Genomic DNA, 15,753 nt, shown 5'->3' with positions numbered 1-15,753 from the left:
CTCAACCAGAAATCTATTGATTATAAAGTCCAATGGAAGCAGAGGCCCAAAGCAGTACTGGATTTTTGAAGTGGAAGATGCTACAAGATTCTCCTCACCTTTTGCACTCATTAAGCAAATATAACATTCATCAAATTAGTTTTGCTAACAGTTTGTGAAGTGTTCTTACACAACTGATTTCTCACACACACACGCAGCAACAGCCAGAACCCTTAAAAAATGCAGTATCATATAGGTAAGAACTCACCTGTGTTGTTTTACCAGACCCAGTCTCTCCAACCAGCACAAATGACTGATGCCTGATCAAAATATCTGTAAATCTTTCTTTATATTCCCAGACAGGAAGTTGTAGCCTTTTTTTCAGGATATCGTAATATCGTGGGGTATGTGGTAGATTTGTGAAAGGGTTAATACTGTGTGGAATCATTGCTGGTTTTATAGCTGGTAACCCAGCAGACGCATAATATGTAGAGTTAGACGAAGGTCGCAGATCTTTTTCCTTGTCCCTTTCTCTGTCACGATCTCTATCTCTGTCACGATCCCTGTCACGATCTTTCGAACGGTCATCTCGGTCCCTGTCCCGGTCTCGATCTTTCCTAAAATGAGTTAAGAGACACAGCAGAAAATGAGACACTTGAATATTCAAATGCAGAGGAGGATTTTTAATACAACACAACCGTAAAGGTGCCCACTGTAAACTGGATACAAACCAAATCTTTAAAATCTTGCAGGCAGCTACCTGAAAGGATAAGCACCAAGGAGTAACAACAGTACATATGATGCATACTCAGCATTAGATATACACAGCTACACTTACTGTACCTAAACACTACAACAATTCCTCTCATTACAGGCAAGACTGAATAAAGCTGTCACATGGAGAGACGAACGTTTTATCTCCCCTCATCTAATGATTATGAAGAATTAGCTGTGCAATGTAGATGTCCCTCAGATCTCCCCATCCCCACTTGCTGCTGCAGAAAAATAAGGGAACACTATAAAGGAACAAAAGGAATAAAATAAGAGAACACTAAATAGTTTTGCCTCCTACCAAAGGAATTATACTCATCCAAAAAAAAACTAACTCAAGATAATAACCAAGCTATGGAAGGAAAGTTTGATTTTATTCTTCCACAATTACTATGTAGGTTTTTTTATTTTTTTGTTTCAAGTCTTAAACACAATTCTGACTCTATCAACTTTGATATACAGGTTGTTGAGTCGGAACTTAAGACTTAAAGCCAGCCACTACAGGTCACAGAATCAGAATAACTTAGGTTGGAAATGACCCTTAAGACATGGAGTTCAACTGTCAACCCAACGCTACCAAGCTGTACAGCATCTTCTCCAGTACCACTTCCTACCACACACTTAAGCAGCATTTATGTATTCGCATTTGTTCCAAATACTATGTAGAAAAATTCACTGCATGTGCAAAAGAAAAACAGCATTCTCAAACTCTGACCTCAGTCTTTCTGAAAGTTTTTGATTCTGTAAGTTCATGTACTTGTTCTTGCACATAAATCCACTCTTCCTACAAACACACCCACAAAAGAATCCATAGTTTGACCCAAAAACTACAGCTACATGCTTTTAATAAAAATTCCCAATTCAGGATTTTGAAACAAGCTCTACTTTACAAAAACAATCCATCTCATTTTAAACAAGATCAAGTTAAAAAGATTAGTGGCATCTTTGCCTGCAAAACTGAGGATATCCTCAGCTTTGTCTCTTTTTGTGTATTAACTGAAATCCCATCAAAAAGGCAAAACAACAAAGTCAACACCAGCTTTACAATAAGTGCAGACAAACATTTCTAGGAATATAAAGCAAAAAAAAAACCTCACCTCCTTCTTCACCAACACTCAGGCATGTCTAAGAGATCATGTCCAAAGAAAACTCTTGCCAACACTCCTCTCCACAGCTTTTTTTGTTTTAAACATGCATTTGGCATTCAACTGTAACTACTGAAATAATACCAAATTCCGATTTATAAAGAAGATGCAGTAACCAAGATTATATCAGTACTGATTCTGTAAATTTTCATTAAAAATGTGCTGTGCTTTGGAAAAAACCACCAGCACTCTTGTATAAATGAATGTAATGCATGCAGCCTTTTTATTTCCCCTCAGTACTTCAATATATCATGACAGCAGAGGTCATATTAAGATTTTTTTAACATGACTTCTTTTAACACAGACTCTTTTCTTGAAAATAAAGAAGTATTACAAAGCATACTGTAATTTTCCTAAAGATTCAGACGCTAAGTAATTTAAAAATTAATACCCTTTCTAGGGCATTTATTTGAATCTATACTCTAGATTTAACAATACTTCTAACAGTCAAATATTGTACAAGCTAGAAATCTCCTCCTGCTGTAAAATGCCAGGCAGATATTGCAGAACCCAATAGGTTCACATTCTCCATATGGAAGCTACCCCTAGGAACTAGGCTCCACCATGCTACTTGGAAACGTGTACAAGTCTAATAGCATTTATCAGTAACAAAGCTTTGGAGTTGGCTGATGAGCGATTCACCTTCTAAACAGACACAGGTATATCAGGACATGCATGGTCAGACAGTAACATCACCAGCAGGAAAAAGAAATAAAGGTGTAAAAGCAATTCAAGAATGATAAAGCCAGGGTAAAATGCAACAACACACTTCACTAAAAGTAGAAGAAGTCACACTACTAATGTGCAGGTTCATTTTGGGGTTTTTGTGCATTCTTTTGTGTATGTGTGTTTCTAAAGGATTTGTATCCTTCACTGATATCCACTTAAAGTGTGAATAAACCACACCAACAAAATCTATTCCTCAACCATTTACTTAAACAGTATTACATCAGCAGCTTCTGCATTGCAGACCATCAAGTATACCTTCCCCATAGCCTCAGCTCCCGTGAAGCAGCCCTAGTGCTAAAACAAATAGATGCCCACCTCCCACCCTTCCCATGTGTCAGTACAAGCATTTCACCAGCCTTGTGAAGAACCAACCTTCCCATCAGCATTACTTTTAACAGGCATCAGTATCTCTGATCTAGCCTCCTAAACACTCCCTTATAGCACTTATATCCTGTGTTGGTAGCTACTTGTGTGGGTTTGAAACAAACAAAAATACAACCTCATGAATAAAAATCAAATTAAATGGACTAAAAATACAATCTATCATGGAAAGTACCATTAATCCCCCATTTCTCAGTTTCTTCACTGAACTCTTACAGCTTTTTAATTGTACAAACAGAAAGCTTATCAGGCTCTATGTACATTTCAGAAGTAAAAAAACTATTGATGTGTTAATAAAAGGAGTTGAGTCTGTTTCTTATTTTCAAAAAGCAGAAGAGAAGCAGGGGCAACCAGATCCTACCATAGAAACATTACAACATATAGCATGCCTTCTAACTTACTCTCTAACACTTACACAGCAGCACTTTCTTCCCCTAAAACTCTTCACCAGTCTCCCATTATTACTGAAGCTTAGAAGAGACACACTCCCCTGGTCAACAAGCAAAAAGAGGAATGACAGTTATGCTGCCATATTAATTTCCTTAACCTTTAAAAAAACGTGGCTTAGCAGTTCTTCACTTACAAACCATCACATTTTACTTGCTTTTTCGTTATTGCACGGAGAAAACAGAACACAAACAAAAAATTAACGGTAAAATAATACCTTAATCACACTTGTCTTGTGACTGAAAATAACAGCCTCCATTAATAGATGGCAGTTGGGATATTTTGCTCTGCTTTTTAAGTAAAAAAGTCTGGTCTGCCATTTGCTTTTACTTCCTTACACTCACACATATAACATATATGAACATGAAAGAAGCACTATAACAATCAAGTTAAATAAGAGTGCTTTTTTTTGGTAAAAAAAACATAAAAACAGAAACAAAGACTCAAGGCAAACTACTGATCATCACAGTGCAAGTGTAAGCCCGTCTAACAGATCATCTGTATTTTTCCCCATTACTAAACACGGCAATAGTTGATGCAAAAAAAGCAATACAGCTAAAGGAATTTCTGTTCTATACAGAAATCAACCAAGTACAATTAGTCTGAATGATACATCCCACTAGATCACTAACTGATGTTACACAACTCAAATATATTTGAGAAGAAATTAAATATATTTGAGAATTTTTAAAATAGTATGTATGTAATTCACAGAAGCACTGTAACCAAAAAGCTGTAATACAATTTCTGTTTTTCCAAACTGTTTTATATTTCACAAACAATACTTCAAGTCTGGAAGAAAACAGATGTCATGCAGATGTTTAAGATTATACCAACCATTACAAACCTGTTGGCCAGGTAGTGTCCATGTGGCACTGCTGCTGTGTAGATCCACCCACACCAACAGAGGCCTCCATTCAAGAGGAACTAAAAAAATACTGATTCACTTGGAGCACCTTTCTTAACTTCCAGTTTGGAAGTAAGACACACTACTGTTCTGAATGTGAAGTGGTAACCATGCAATGAGCTCATCCAGCTTAATCCTGCTCCAAAATCACCTAAACTGCAGAAAGGCACCCTCGGCACAGAGGAAGACAGGTACACACACGCTTTTAACAAGACTCCACGCATCTTCCTTACAGCCTTGCATAAGCTGCAAAACTACTCGAAAATAAACCAACCATTCAACATTAGTATGCCTCTTGCTACATGAATTATGATTTCAGGTCATCTAAGAAATAATCATGCTCAGGAATTATGCTTACAGTCAGTTCTTCTCAGTCCTACACCATTTAATGCTTTTACCAGCAGAGGAGGGGACAAAGAGGGGGCTCAAGACCAGCATTTCTACAGCTTTTAGGTGCCATAAAGGTCAATGTCTTCTAGTTTAACACTGGTGGGAACTCACTGCAATACATACAAAATGGTAAGACTAAGAGTTCAGAATGACATTACATGACCAGTAAAAACAATAACAAATAAAGCCACTCCAAAACTATAAAACCCACCAACATACAAAAAAGGAAATACTGACCTGTGATTATCTTTACAACCAGCTGTAACAGTCATAACCACATTTAAATAATGCCCAGTTTTGACATAACCACTTGATAATTTTACAAAAGCCTCTACATACAGAAAAGCTGCATATGTACAACTTTTCTGTAGCCTAAAGCCATTTCAATCTCTGGGAAATCCTACAAAAATGCACTGACTGAGACAAATAGCTCAATATACTTTTAAAAATGTGATTATGATGATCCTACAGACAGGAAATAAGAATTTAACGATAAATTTTTGTTTTATTTAGCTGAGAAAAATGCATCAAACTCTAGGGGCTAAAAACTGAAGCTGTACAACCTTACCTTAAAAAAAGGCAAGTTTTGCAAAGACTGTTTATCAGTTAATATTAACTGCTATATTAGACTTAGAGTTACTGTAACCGTTGAGAACAAACTGAAGGATTTTTCTCTAGATAAACAGTCCAAAACAATGTTGATAGACTTTAATAATTGTTTAATTCACGGAAGTCTCCCGTGCTCCATAAAGAAGGCCAGACTAGATAAACACTGCATTTCTTTGTATTCCTTGAAACGTCAGAAATTTATTTTAAAGAGCCGCCTGCCTTTCCTCCCCCTCCTGCCCAATTAGAGAGGAAAAGATTATGTAAAGAGAGCTCTAAAGCAACGCTGAATTTAAGCATAGCACTAGTGCATTGTCTGTGTTCCTACAATTACATTAACCTCAAAAAACATATGCTGAAGTGTGTGCAGCACAGTCCTAAAACTTCAACCTTCGCAAAACTAAGAAAAAAACCCCACTCCCTTTCCCCCTACTTCAAACCCGTTCTCACCATCGATTCCTACTTCAAGCCAAGCACATCACCAAGGGTGACTGGGTGAAAGACGTTAACAAAGGAACACCAGCGCAGGCACTAATAACACGGGCTGCACACAAACCTCGTGTTCACCTCTAGGCCCACGTCTGCCAAGACCTTTCAAGCCAGAGAATAAGTAAACAAATACAAAGGAAGGGTGGAGAGGGAGTGGGAAGATGAATAAAAATATGAAGGCGAAGAACTGCAAACAAAGCGTGGCGCGGGGGTGCGGGCCCAGCAGCGCGCCCCCCCGCCACGGGCGCCCAGCCCAGCCCAGCCCACTTGCCCAGGCGGCCGGGCCGGCGCCTTCCTCCCTTCCCCCTCCCGGCGCCGCCGCACGAGGCGCTCCCGCCGCCATCCGCCCCCCCCGAGGGGCCCGCCCGGCGGAGCGGCCGATACCGAGCCAGGCCCAGCGCCCCGGGGAGCCGCGAGGCTTCGGGGCCTACTCGGCCGAGGCAGCGCCGCTGCGGCCTGTCCCTGCCTCGCACGGCGGCCTCACCGCGCCCCGGGGCGCTCCGGCTCCGGAGGGGCGGCCGGAGCCGGGGATGGGGCGCGGATGGCGCGGGAGCCGCCGCGATCCCCCCCACCCGCCCCGCCGCGGGCCGCGCCTCCCGCGCCACCCCTCACCCGTCGGTGGTGCGTTTCTTGCTGGAGCTGTAATCGTCGCCCAGATCGAGGCGATGGCGCTTGGACATGGCGATGGCGGGCGGGCGGTCGGTCCGTCTGGCGCTCGGTCCGTCCGGGTGCAGCGGGCGGGCGCTCTGTGCTCCCTCCGCGAGCAGCGGCGCGGCGAGGCACGGCCGACAAAATGGCGGCCGGAAGGAAGCGCCGGGACCGCGCGAGGCGCTGGCGCGCGGGCCCGTTGGCCAAAGCCTCCCCTGGGCGCCAGCCCGACGGCCCCGCCCCTCAGCGCGCGCTCCCGCGGCGGCGCGAGGGGAGCGGGCCGCGGCCCTGCCGGGAACACCCCGTCACAGCGTCAGTGGATCGCAGGATCTCCGAGGGTGGAAAAGACCCTTAAGATCATCCAGTGCAACCGTCCACCCAGCACTACCACTGTAACCCCTAAAGCACATCACCCAGCCCCAGATCTAAACACTTCTTGAACACCCCCGGGGGTAGTGACTCCACCACCTCCCTGGGCAACAGATTCCAGTACCTGAGCACCCTGACAATGAAAGATACTTTCTAATATCCAGTCTGAATCTCCCTTGTCTCAGCTTGAGTCGGTCTCCTCCGGCCGTCTCGCTGCAGACATAGCAGAAGAGACCAGATCCCAGCTGGTGCAGCCTCCTGCCAGGGAGCTGTAGGGAGCCTGAGGTTCCCCCGAGCCTGCTCCAGGCACCACAGCCCCAGCTCCTCAGCCGTTCCTCATAAGACGTGTTTTCTAGACCTTTCGCAAGCCTTCTGCCCTTCCCTGATCACACTCCAGCACGTCACACAGTACTAGAGGTGCAGCCTCACCAGTGCTTTCTCCCTGTCCCTCTTCACAGCCCTCCTGCTCGAGATTACAACCTTTGCTCAGCCACTTGAAGCACTCGCTCCTGCTACCCGACTGTTGGAGAAAGGGTGAATTCACAGAAATGGCTCAGCTAACAAACATGAAAGTAGTCAGGAAACATCACCTAGCTGCAGTGACCTGTTCCACAAGTACAGCCAGCTCAGCAAGTGGGGCTTTGTCCATAGATTCACGTTCCAAAGATTTGCTGGAATTACTTTAATATTGCTATTAAAGTATTTAACTTAGACAAATCCATAGGTTATTTTCTTTAATAGAAGAACACTTCTGTCCCTAGTTTTAGATAATATAACAAAAATAGCACACACAGCTGTACTGGAGTTCTAAATGTTAGTATAACAAAAATAAGATTATCTGCTTAGAGTTATCAACCAAAATAAATATTCCTGGAAACTGGAGTTTGAACTTTTCCCATGAAGCTCAAAGTAATTTTTAAAGTTATACTACAAAAAAACACTGGAATTCACTGTTTCCAGAGGATAAACACTGCAGAGTAATTCTCTCTATACCAAATATCAAGCTTACTTGTTATGCTATGGTAGTCTACACTGAGCTGCATTGGCTGAACGCAGCTAAAGGAAGACTTTCTACACATATTTCCAAGTGAGTTATAAATTTTATATTTATTTATTTTTATAAATTTTATTTATTATGTCTATCTTAAACAAAACCAAGTGTTTATTGAAATAGAGTGCTTGAATAGGACACCTTTGGGAGGGGGAAATAGTGGCTAAGTCTCCCTGGAAAGTAGCAAGAATGGGAAGAATATAAAAGCATTACATGCATTAGTTGGGACGAGAAGCTAGTGCTGGGAAGTTCTGAGAATGTTCTGAGAATGCAATGGAGAACAATGGGAGTGTGGAGAACTCTGCAGCTGTTTCAGATCTTTATTTCTCCCCACTGTACACACCAGCATAAATCTACTTGCTATCATCTTGCTCTAGATTACCCTGTGGCCAATATCAGGGAAGTCTCTGTTTTAGGAGGTAAGAAAAAGCAGGTATATCAGCTGGTATGAAGTCTGAGGCTACAACTCAGCAACAAATGCAGGAAAGAGGGGAAGAAGATGTTGTGCTAGCTGGGGTGAACAACTACTTGTGTGCTAAGCCCCAGGCATATCCCACAAACCAGTTCACTCTGTTAACAATTGTTAACTTCACAAAGTTTTGAACTCATCCTCCACCCAACCACGCTTTGAGATATCTGACTGCATAATAACTGATCTGGTCCCACCCCAAAGGGTTTACAAGAACTTCCTCATGAAAGCACACACATGCTTTATTTTGCTAATGCAAATAATCCTTTTAACTTCAAAGGGATTAACAAGGAAGGAGTAGCAAAACTAAGCATGTAGGTAAGTGTTTGCAGGATCACAGCCTAAATATGAGACAAGAGGAAAAAAAAAGACTGGTAAGCACAAATTGACATAATGGCAAAGTGATAAGCATTATACTAAAATTCTAAAGGATGAAAGGAATATGTAAAATAGAGCACATTTAAGCATATTTTCTGCCTTTTGGAAGACATTTGTTAAAAAAGAGGTTTTTATTTCCACCACCCCCCCCCCCCCCAGGCCTTTTATATCCATCCATAAAGGTAAAAATCTTAGGTTAATGAAACAGGATACATTTGTATGAGCTTCCACTTGACTATCTAGTCTTCTACCCTTTATTTCTTACCCTAGAAGTTTTAAAATCACCAGTATCAAAATCCTCTTAGCTAACTTCCATTGAATATTTCTTTACATTTGGCATGGGCATATTTATTATGCTATTTGTGTTGAAAGGAACATTAACACTTAAAACTGAAACAATGGCTTAGGGGAGTAACATAACATCTATTTTTTTTTTCCCCTGATTGTGCATTGCCTTCTCTCTTAAAGAATGAACATGGGTCTCAGACCAGCTGTAATTCAAAGACCCTGGAACCCTCACCTGGGTGGTGTGAGGTTTCTGACAGGGAAGTTTAGTGTCATAGTGTCACAGTTTAGGTTATTATTGCCTTAGGCTAATTGCTTGACCCCTTTCTAGAGATTACAGAGTCTATAGAGTGCATGAGCGCTATCCAGTCTAGCTTCTTAGTCAAAACTCACCTTCTCCATTGGCTTAAGCTAAAACAGGGGATGGTGAAGTGAAACCACAAACCTCTGCTGCAATGGAAGCCATAATACTGAGCAGAGCATTAAGACAGACAGCTAAGAAAGTTGTGTGTTAGAGTCCTAACACCTGTGTAATATGTATTTCTTTTATGGCTGGCTAGCTTGCAAAAGACCCTAAGCTACAGCCTATATATGCTCCCAATACCATGGACACACTTGTACTGCCACTTTTTTTATACTTTTTTTTTAATAGTTTCCTTTCTAAAAACAGGTATAACTCCTATTTTTATAGATATACAAAGCATTATATGAAAAATTTCCTGCAAATGAATTAAAATATCAATATGAAATACTTATGATAATTATAATTGCAATCAGTGTTTAAAATTTTTATGTGTGTATATAAAAATGGGCAATACCCTTAGAAAATTATCCAGGAATCTTAAATGCAAATGCTTATCACAGACAAGCCCTCATTCTATCCTCCCCCACCAAGCCCATGTGAATAAATGGATATTATCTTCATGTTTCGTCATATCATCAGGGAAAGAATCCTTGAGACAAGAACCCACAATCAGAGCATGTTTAAAAAGTCAGATTTCCACATCGTTCAAATTAAAAATATGAAGATGAATACATGAACTGATCTCAATTTCTGCAGTGAAGAAAAGAGGCAGCTTCTCTGTAATTACAGAAGCTAAACTTTGCAACACTTCAAGTATATATAAATCAGGACTTTGAATTGCTCTGGGATGTATGCTGTAGGAAGACAGCATGGCAACAGCATTATTGCCGTGACAGCAAACTTTATCAGCCATACAGACACACATCAGAATTTTGTGAATGGTTATTAAATGTTATCCCATATAGAACACACCCCTGTGACTGAATCTGCAGGTCAGAAAGGTCTGAATAACTTCAGTAAAGTTTCATAAAGAAGAAAGAGAGAGAGGAAGAGATTAGAAGAGAAAGATTGCAGCTTTTCTATGTCTTAGAACAGAGTAAAAATCACTTTTTAAAACGAACTCTGTTCTGTAGAAGGAAACATATTGTAGACAACCAGCTGCTATTCTGAGCCCCTCAATCACCTCTTAAGGCCTCATGATCGCCTTTAATCCCCTCAGAGAAACCCTGCAAGAGCAGGTATTCATTATGTGCTTTGAATAGAAATCAAAGAAATAGTGTAAAAGCAAACCATCACTCCCAAGTAAATTAAATTATGTCTAATTTACATGAGTTACACAGAATTCGTGCATTGTTCTCATAACTTCCAGGTCTTCATGGTTAAAGCGGCATTGTTTATTACCTTTTTGTCTTGAAAAGACATGTGTCTGCTAAGGAAGGCAGGAGCCTCTCTTGAAATGGAAAATGTAAACCCCATGCTAAAAATTATTAAAATTTTGAAATTACAGGGCTCTCAGGCAAAGATATGGTAGTAGGAATAACAGTTCTTTATTAATATGTATAAATTAAAAAAACAACAAAACAACAAAAAATCCCTACAATTTAATAGGAAAATTAAAAATAAAATGCAGTAGTACAAAAACCACTGAGAGAGTCAGAACAGAAGCTGACACCCTGTTGGTCAGAGTGTTGTAGTCTGATGAAGTGGTGGCTGCAGTCCTCCTGGAGTGACAGATGTGGTTCTGTTGAAGCAGTGATCCTGTAGAAGGGTGTAGTTTTCCTCTGAAGGTCCAGTGGTGGTGCAGATGGGTCAGATCTTCTGGGAATCCAGTGGAGAACGGCTGACTGCAGTGTTCCAATCCAGGTAGGAATGCTTGGCTGGAGCTTGGTTCCTTTCCCTGGGTGGAGCATCTCCCAATGGGATGATGCAATTTTATCAGTCATGCAGTGAGACTCAGTGGCCCATTAACAGAAGATATCTCCGTGGCGGGAGAATGGGTCATGGAAGAGATAAAGAACACTGCCACACCTGGATTTAACAGATGGTAACAGAATACATACTTTTGGTTACACCTTGCATTGCAACCTAAGACACTTTTGCATTTGGAAACATCAGAAACTAAAGGCTGATAAGTTGCATGTGCAGGCAGTTTGTCTTAAATTCCATAAAATCTAACCACTTTCTATGCCAAGTCTGAAATCTTGTGAGAAGCTCCCTAAATGTAAAGTGGTTTTGGGAAGTAGTAGCTATTTCACAAAGAACTGTTTAAAGCCAGAGAAGATCAATTTCAAGCATGTTATTTGCCCTTGTGCTAGAATATTAAAAGAAAAGCCAATGCAAGCTTTTTAGTTGGCACTTCTTTTGCAAAGGTCTGTGAAAAACAAAGTTCACTCTTTAAAATTTTTAAAAGTTTAAAATTTTTAAAAGTTAAATCCAACGCTGGGGTGTTTGGCTATCTTCCAAAAGCACACCCTTCACTTAAAACAGGTTTCTTTATATACTGTTACTTTACAAGGGGTACATGCATATTGATAAGAGTTTGTACATATTTAAACATTCCTTTGAGTTTAGATGTTCTTTTGCTTGGTTTTGGTTTGACTTGTCTTCATGCCATCTTGTAGATTAAACCAATTATTTTATTTCTTCTTGTGGTTCCATCCTATTGTTTTTACACTCCCTAATAATGAAGAGTCAGTAAATTGGGTTCTGGTTTTTGTTACTGTTATCTTATCACTCAGATAGTCTACAAATGCAAGGAACTATCTAATTATCTTACACCATTTTCTGAGTTAGTTTCATAAAAACATTTTACCATCACATAGCCTCTATTTTAATATTATGGTAGGGCCTAAGATATAATTTATTTATCAAATTACTGTTTACTATTTATATAAGCTATATGGTGCATACATAAGCTCACAGATTACACTGTACCAAAAAGCAGTTAAAAGGAAATATAAATTGTACCGTATCAACATCTTTGTGATTAACAATAATATGCAAAAGCTAATACATAAATGCAAAAGCCAATACTATATTGTCATTTATGACAGGTCTGATTCTTTCTTAATTTTTCTTTACAAATTTTTCACATCAGCAGAAGGGAAAATGACTACATTAGTATAATTATTCATTCCTTTTGTGTTAAGTACAATGATCTCTTTCTTATTCACTCTTGCATTAGCTCCTTAAGACTATTTTTACAAAAGTTCGGTCTTTAATACAATTTGTAAAACATTCCTATTCATGCCTAAGATTAGCCATGCTGGAACTACCAGTGATACCTGTTCACTCTGAGTATGTGCTAAATTATTAGGAAATATATATGCTTAGTTCCTTCTGTCTCTATAGAGCATTCACGGTTTCAACAAGCTAGGATTACAAAAAAGCTAATGAGCAGTGAGACAGGTGATCTAATAACCTGGACCTCATGGGCTACTAACATCTAAAGTGGTAAATACTAATCCCTATTTCCAAAATTATTTCCAGACTAAATTATAAAATAATAGCCATAGAAAATTAAGCACACTAAAAATCCATGGTATCCTGGAACTGGTCTGTAACAAACATTAACAGTCATACCTTAACCCAGATGGGTGCAATTTTTAACAAATGGCCTTACTTATTCTTACCCCATATGATGAAGTCTTTTTCTTCCAAATGTATTAAAAGTCCCCTTGCAGAAAAATCCTCAGCAGTCAATAAAAACATGTAGATGAAAGTGCATTTAAACTTCTGCAGCTGCACCTTCCTCTTTAGAGCTTCTTATCAAAAACCCCCAGCCTGGCAGAAGCGAGGTTATTTTATTAGTGTGCATCATTTTTCTATTGCCAGCTTCCATCTGGGAGTAACAACCTTAGTATCATCCAAAAACCAGTGTAAGTCCCCTAAAGAAGCTGAAAGAAGACACTGAGATTTTGGGGAGAACATGGGGATTAATAGACTATGACCCTGTGAATGTAATGATATCCTCTCTAATAAGCAAGACTGTTCTCAAAGGTAAAGGAGAAGGTGCTGCTAGAGCTGCTCCTTGGAGACATGAAAGAACAACACAGTGCTCTGGTGAGTGATCTTTGTAGATAGAGCAACTTTGTCGCTCACCTGCAAAAACAGAGAATGCTATACCTGCAGCATTTATTAAAATTATTACGGTCATATCTAGATTGAAACAAGAATCGTCTGACATGCCCTTAGGCTTATTTTTGTAACTAGAGTAGTGGTGACCCTGTCTTCTACATATTCTTCCTTTGCAAAGTTGAGCTATATGTATGGCCTCTTTCTTGTCTTGTAACTGGGCCTGCCACAGGCACACAGGACAGCCAATCTATACACATGCAGGTTGGATTTATTATGCAAGTGCTGCTTCCTGCCCACATCTGGAAGGTACCAGGAGAGAGGATGGTGGGGAACATGCTGTTGCCAAAGTCTTGGTCAGACTCTTTGGGCCTGGGCTACAAAGCAGATAATTTGTTCTGAAGCCAGCAACTTGCTTCTAGAATTCATTTTCTTGGGTCCCATCTTGATCATCGGTGAACATTTCTGTATTGTAGGAGAGTCCTCCAGGAAGAAGAAGAGCTGGGACTCATCTGTGCTTCTGGGATGCTATTCAGACTACATGGCTGAAATAAAGCAGTGCTGAGTCAAACTTGGTTTTGCATTCTATGAATGTGAAATACTTCCCTGTTGTGTATAGTCTCATATAGCATCATGTGTAGTATTTTCATATACTACATTCATTATTATATGAATGTGAAATTCTATCATAGCACCACTTTACTATTACTGTAAACCTACTGTAATCAGAAGGGAGGTAGAGTTAAGAGTATCACAGGCAAAGAAGTGATTTCTTCTGCAACTTAAACATTTTCTTTAAATGTTTCTTTTGTCTATGCAATGGTACATGCAATATCTAACACACAGACCATTCTTATATTTAACATGCAGCAAGTAGTTCCCTGAGTAAACAAGGCTTTTCAAGATTGTGCTGTAGCATGACCTAAGCAGTCCCTGACCTTCCTGATGCTGACTGCTCTGCAGTATCCTCTCCCTCTCTATGGCACAGTTGTCTGGATAACCATGCAATGCGTCAGGCTGTGAAGTCGATTTGGCTAAAAAACCAACCTAGCAACAACAACATAAAGAGAGTTTCTTAGCCTGTTTGGTTTCCCAACAAGGGAACAGATAAAGCAGCATGGAGACACAGACACAAGCAGCTAGAGACAGGATACCGTCAGCTGCCTGGGAAAGTCCATGGCATAGCAGTCTGACACTGCTCATAGTGAGTAAAGTTCAGTACTTGAATATGTCTTTGGGGAATCAGGACCAAAGAATTGTATTTACAATTTTTTTGTAAAAGCTATTTTTTAATATGCATTTTTCATATCACATGACTGATCCTACATTAAAGTGACATCTTGATTGATTTGGATACATTTACATGAATCAGATTAGTTTAGCTCCACTCATTCAGCATTTTTTTGCAGAAATATTCAGATATTTTACATTAGCTTAATTCTAGTGGATTCTAGTGGAAAGTAATTAATAAATGGAAGCAAATTTATGCTGGAGAATCCTAGAGAATTTAATTTCCTTTAAAAAAGGCAGTGCTGCTTAGCACCTTGTGTGGGAGAGTGATGGGATAAGGACTGAATCTTCAGTACAAATATCCTCTGAAAAGCATTCATAGTCTATGAAAAGCACGCAGTATCCTACAGTGAAGCATGTTGATCTGGGAACACTAAAGTAGGAAAAAAACATTTCAAATCCTCCAAGACATAGCTGAAACACTGTGGACCTTGTAGATGATTTTAAAACAAATGAGACTATATGTACTCATCTTTTTAACGGTGTATCTATTTGGACACTCAAAAATACCCCTAAAATGAACAGAACAAGTCAAGACTGTCCATTGATAGATATTCATACAGAAGAAAGCTCTAATATCCCTCCCACACATCCTTTAACTCTAAAGTTGTCCCACAGGTGTAGTTTTTATAAGCTTTCTGATCTACTTTTGTAAAATAAACTGCATTAACAAAGACCTGATTTTTACATTAGTTTAAGTTAACCTTTCTAATCTGGACAGAAATTACTTAGGGAACACTTACATAAATTGCTTTCTTCTAAGATTATGGTAGCAGGAAAGTATTAACAGTCCAGCAGAGGGACATTGCTAGGAAGCTGATGGCAATAATGTCTTCTAATCCTCAGGATGGATCTAGGAGAGGTTTGCTGCTTTGTGATTTATGAATACCACTGCACAACAACCAGTATGGATTCTGCAGGCGGTCTGCTGTAGCTTTGTTTGTAACCACAGCATCACTGTCTCCATTGTGATTGAGAGTAAATGTCACCCGATTTAATGCCATGTTGATTAATACTTTTGAATTAATATGTTCTCAGTAG

At 39.9% G+C, this 15,753-nt stretch overlaps 1 protein-coding gene across 1 annotated transcript in view; it reads right to left on the bottom strand.

Moving 5' to 3' along the window:
- Nucleotides 1-6,667, bottom strand: part of DHX15 (DEAH-box helicase 15) — a 45,615-nt gene extending 38,948 nt beyond the window's left edge. The window contains exons 1-2 of the mRNA XM_058837089.1: nucleotides 6,457-6,667; nucleotides 248-596 (exon numbers count right to left, since the gene is read on the bottom strand). Of these exons, the coding sequence (XP_058693072.1) occupies nucleotides 248-596; nucleotides 6,457-6,524 (417 nt within the window). The 5' untranslated portion in view covers nucleotides 6,525-6,667. The remainder of the gene's footprint in view (nucleotides 1-247; nucleotides 597-6,456) is intronic.
- Between the last annotated feature and the right edge of the window lie 9,086 nt (nucleotides 6,668-15,753).

This window comes from Poecile atricapillus, chromosome 4, assembly GCF_030490865.1.
Source record: "Poecile atricapillus isolate bPoeAtr1 chromosome 4, bPoeAtr1.hap1, whole genome shotgun sequence".
NCBI lineage: Eukaryota > Metazoa > Chordata > Aves > Passeriformes > Paridae > Poecile > Poecile atricapillus.
This window is presented reverse-complemented; position numbering and strand designations above follow the sequence as displayed.